Here is a 3,731-nt window from a genome sequence, read left to right on the forward strand (position 1 = left end):
ATATGATCATGTAATGAGTAAACTGATTGGAAATTTGAAAGACTACGAAAATACTTAACAAAATTAGTTGAAACTAAAAAGTTAGCAGAATTAAATTAAAATTGTATGCTTAAAACTACATATATTAAACGGACAATTACAACTCTTTTATTATTAGCCAATATTATAAAAGAAAAGAATAAATTTGATACTTCCTATAGTCCAATTAAAATTTAAAATTGTTAATAAATTTTAATAGAAAGTATGGGAAAGTGTGGCTATTTTTTGTATTTTTTACAAAAAATTACGGGATAAATTTAATTATATTGTGTGAAGATAACACTAGAAAAATTAAAGTAAAAGGAATAATCCTATGGCATCATATATTAAAGGTCATTTTCTTACTCGTCACTTTCTTCTCCACCAACAACATCTGAGCAGAGTTTGCTGCAATCTGCTGTTCCACAGGTTAGCCTTGCATGCATGATTTCTCTTCAGTTCTTTTTCTGTGTGTTGTGCAAACAAAGCCATTTCCATTCTTCTCTTTTCTTTGTTCTTTATCATCACAAACTCACCCCAAATAAAATAAAAAATGAACTTTTTTGGTGATAAAAGAGAAGTTTCATTCGGACCATGTATTATTAAACTAAGTATTGTAAATTCTTCAGTTCAGAAGCATTTGAGCAACGGAATTGTACCTACTCCAAAGAAGCGAAAGGCATTTGCACTGCAGATGCTACCGAGAAACAGAACCTGGGACTGTGAATATGACATATATAGCCACTTGCAAGAGAAGAATAGGGTCCTTAAATGTGGAACTAAAAAGTTCGACTATTTCAATACCCTTTTGGAGTGTTTCGTTGTGGAGGATCATAAGAAGGCTGACTTAGAATTGGTACAGTTCATGGATGGTTTACACAGCATTGCAAAGTCTCAGATGCTTCATCATCTTGAGCACTCTAACATAGAGAACACTGCTGAGGAAAAGGGCACAGATAACGGTGTGATAGTGGATCCCCAGCATAAGTATTTCATGGATCATGTGAGGCCTAATGGAAAATCTTATGTACTAGAGATCCCTGAGGATGGTGTCTGTGTAAAGTATGAGCCTAAATCATCAAGTCCTGAGAGTGCAGATACCTACACAACAGATTATGATAAGGTCAATGTGTGCTTAGACATAGTCATGCATGGGAGTTCTCTTGCAAACTCTAAGAGTCCTAATGTTATTAGCAATCTTGTGAAGCATAGGGGTAGGAAGCCAAAAGGTGCAAAACTCAGTGCTGCTATGGATGGCAATGTTAAGAGAAGTGATGTGACTTCTGAGACAGAGAAGCATGTAAGTAAGATGAAGGATAAACACAGGACTGAGATGATGAAAAAACAATATATATCAAAAGTATTGGTAATTAAAGATAGTGATGATGCAGCAGGTCAGATTGTATGTATCAAAAATCATGAGTTTTTTCCTTTTTCCTTATGCTTTTGCTTATGATGATACTGTTAACTTAGTTTTTCTTAGCTGTATATGTTATCTGTTGCTTCCCTGTTGAAGGTGGAACATTGTTGGCAAGAGTATCATAAAGGCAAGGCAACTACATTTTTCGAAGAAAAACTCATGGCAGAACTTAAGGCTCCTTTCTGTGAGGAAGAGTACAAGAGGCTTTTACACATCATTACTGTTCGAAAGCCAGTCCAACGCCACAGAGACCTGCGTGGAGGTATCATAATCTATGATGAACCTCGCCTTGGAAAGTCTTATCTTGATTGTAATGTTGGTAAGTAAGATATGGCTCTTCTCTTTTACATTCCACTTTCTGTGTTTGCATCATGTTATGGAAATTTTGTGGTTATATCTCAAGTCCTTTATGATAGACTCTAATTCATGACTCTTATACTATGTTATCTCATGACTCTAATTCATGACTATGATTATATGTTATGCAATGAATTTTAAGCCTAAATTTATCCCACAAAATCAAGTTGTAAAATAGATTTGCAACTTTTATAATGTAAACCTGTCTTAGTCAATTAAGAACTTCCAATAGTTGTATTAGTGTTCATTTTGTCACTTATGCATATTTAGATTTTAGAAGCAGAGCATGTTGAGAAAGTACTTTAGCAAGCAGTGAATTAGTTGCTTTCTTGGGTAAGGAAAATCTGCAGGAAGCTGCATACATATTATGTTTTATTCACTTTGAGAAAGTCTTAATTATTTGCAACATTATATGTAATTATTTTACCAAACTAGCAGAATTCTTCTTACACACGGTTATGGGTGGATATCATATGACAGAATGCAGACACAGATTTTGTACACTGTTGATGTTAAGATTTTTACGATGTTAATAAATTAGAAACCATCTCAAATATGAAATTCAAAGTAATTATTATAGAAGTCAATAATTTTACTATATAGATATATATACATAACACAAAATAGCAAAGTTAAAACCATTTACATTTCCAGTGCATTCTAATTAATTTCTTAATGTTGTGTTACAAGACTTACATGTGTGTTTGTTCTGCAGATCTTGCTAAGAGAATAAAAGCAGCTCATGGTGACCATCCCAGAATTCTGAATCTCATGCGTGGATTTTTCTATTGGTTGAAAGTAAGTATCTTATGATATTTCAGCATCTCAATACACATTTTTTTTTTTCATAGTATTTCATCTATATCCGTCAAATATTTCAATGTAGTTATGAAATATTGAGAATTCAAGTCGAAGTCTAAATTCTGTATTGAATTATAAAATAGTTAAAAATATATAGAAAAGATCGAATTATAAACTTTTTATTTTAAAATAGTGTTAATTTTTTTATGTAAATTGGATTTACTTCTATACTTACTAGTAAATCCCTTCAAATAATCTTCATTAATCTTGCATTAGTCCATAAAAGTGGAACCTCTTCATAAAATTATGTACTGTTTTTGTGTGTGGATTGTATCAGAAAATCAAAGTTAGCCTAAAAATGTTACATCCCCTTCATTGTGATTTATATATTTTTGTGGTGGCAGAATTTGTCACATGATGGAGCATTCATGCCATGGAAATATTCATCGTGGTTGGATGTACTGCCACAACAGTTGGAAGGATAATTTACTTTTTCATTTATTTGTTTAACTATTTTTTGGTTTGAGTGATGCAATTAATTCAAACTTCACAGAACAGAGAGGCCAAGAAGGAAGCTACTTAGTTTGTGTTTTTGAACTTTATTTTGTCATTATGTACATAATGATATAGCATTTGAAGATGTAGTATTCTTGTCTAATGTTGGGTTCTTAATAGAGTGATTTTAAGATTATTTTGTTCTATTGTTAGGCTCCTTCTTCCAATATCTCACAAAAATCTTTCTAAATTTTTTTTTCTTATTTTGAAAATTTTAATTCCAGATTTATACCCACATGTCTCTATTTTTTATATTCTGGAATGTGTTTTGTGAAATATACTTTTTATATTTGAAAGGATTGTTCTTATGCAATTAGTGTGATTTCAGCATTGCCTTTTAAAAAAAAAAACTACAAATGGAATGCATCAAGGAATTCCTTCATTCTGAAAAAGTTTCATATTATTCCAAATTATATTTTGAATTTGATAATTTAGAAACATGAACAAATAGATAAATAAACAAAAATAGCAAAAGGAAAATATTGATCTGTTTGTTTAGAAAACGAAAATAAATGTGGATGCTGGGATTCGAGCCCAGGTCTCCACGGCCACAACGTGGAATTCTTACCACTAAACTACA

At 31.7% G+C, this 3,731-nt stretch overlaps 1 protein-coding gene across 1 annotated transcript; it reads left to right on the top strand.

Annotated features, from left to right (window-relative positions):
* Positions 1-406: 406 nt before the first annotated feature.
* Positions 407-3,169, top strand: LOC108330364 (uncharacterized). Its single transcript, XM_052876859.1, has 5 exons — positions 407-447; positions 648-1,420; positions 1,535-1,757; positions 2,511-2,593; positions 3,001-3,169. Exons 2-5 carry the CDS (start codon positions 713-715, stop codon positions 3,079-3,081), a joined length of 1,095 nt encoding a protein of 364 aa, XP_052732819.1. The 5' UTR covers positions 407-447; positions 648-712; the 3' UTR covers positions 3,082-3,169.
* Positions 3,170-3,731: the final 562 nt, after the last annotated feature.

This window comes from Vigna angularis, chromosome 4 (genome assembly GCF_016808095.1).
Source record: "Vigna angularis cultivar LongXiaoDou No.4 chromosome 4, ASM1680809v1, whole genome shotgun sequence".
In the NCBI taxonomy this organism is placed as follows: Eukaryota; Viridiplantae; Streptophyta; class Magnoliopsida; order Fabales; family Fabaceae; genus Vigna; species Vigna angularis.

Bases quoted from the DNA above. Each gene is read 5' to 3' on its own strand.
- LOC108330364 (XM_052876859.1), top strand. From the start codon at position 713: ATGCTACCGAGAAACAGAACCTGGGACTGTGAATATGACATATATAGC. The intron at 1,421-1,534 runs GTATGTATCAAA...TCCCTGTTGAAG, and splicing joins ATGATGCAGCAGGTCAGATT to GTGGAACATTGTTGGCAAGA. The intron at 2,594-3,000 runs GTAAGTATCTTA...TTGTGGTGGCAG, and splicing joins GATTTTTCTATTGGTTGAAA to AATTTGTCACATGATGGAGC.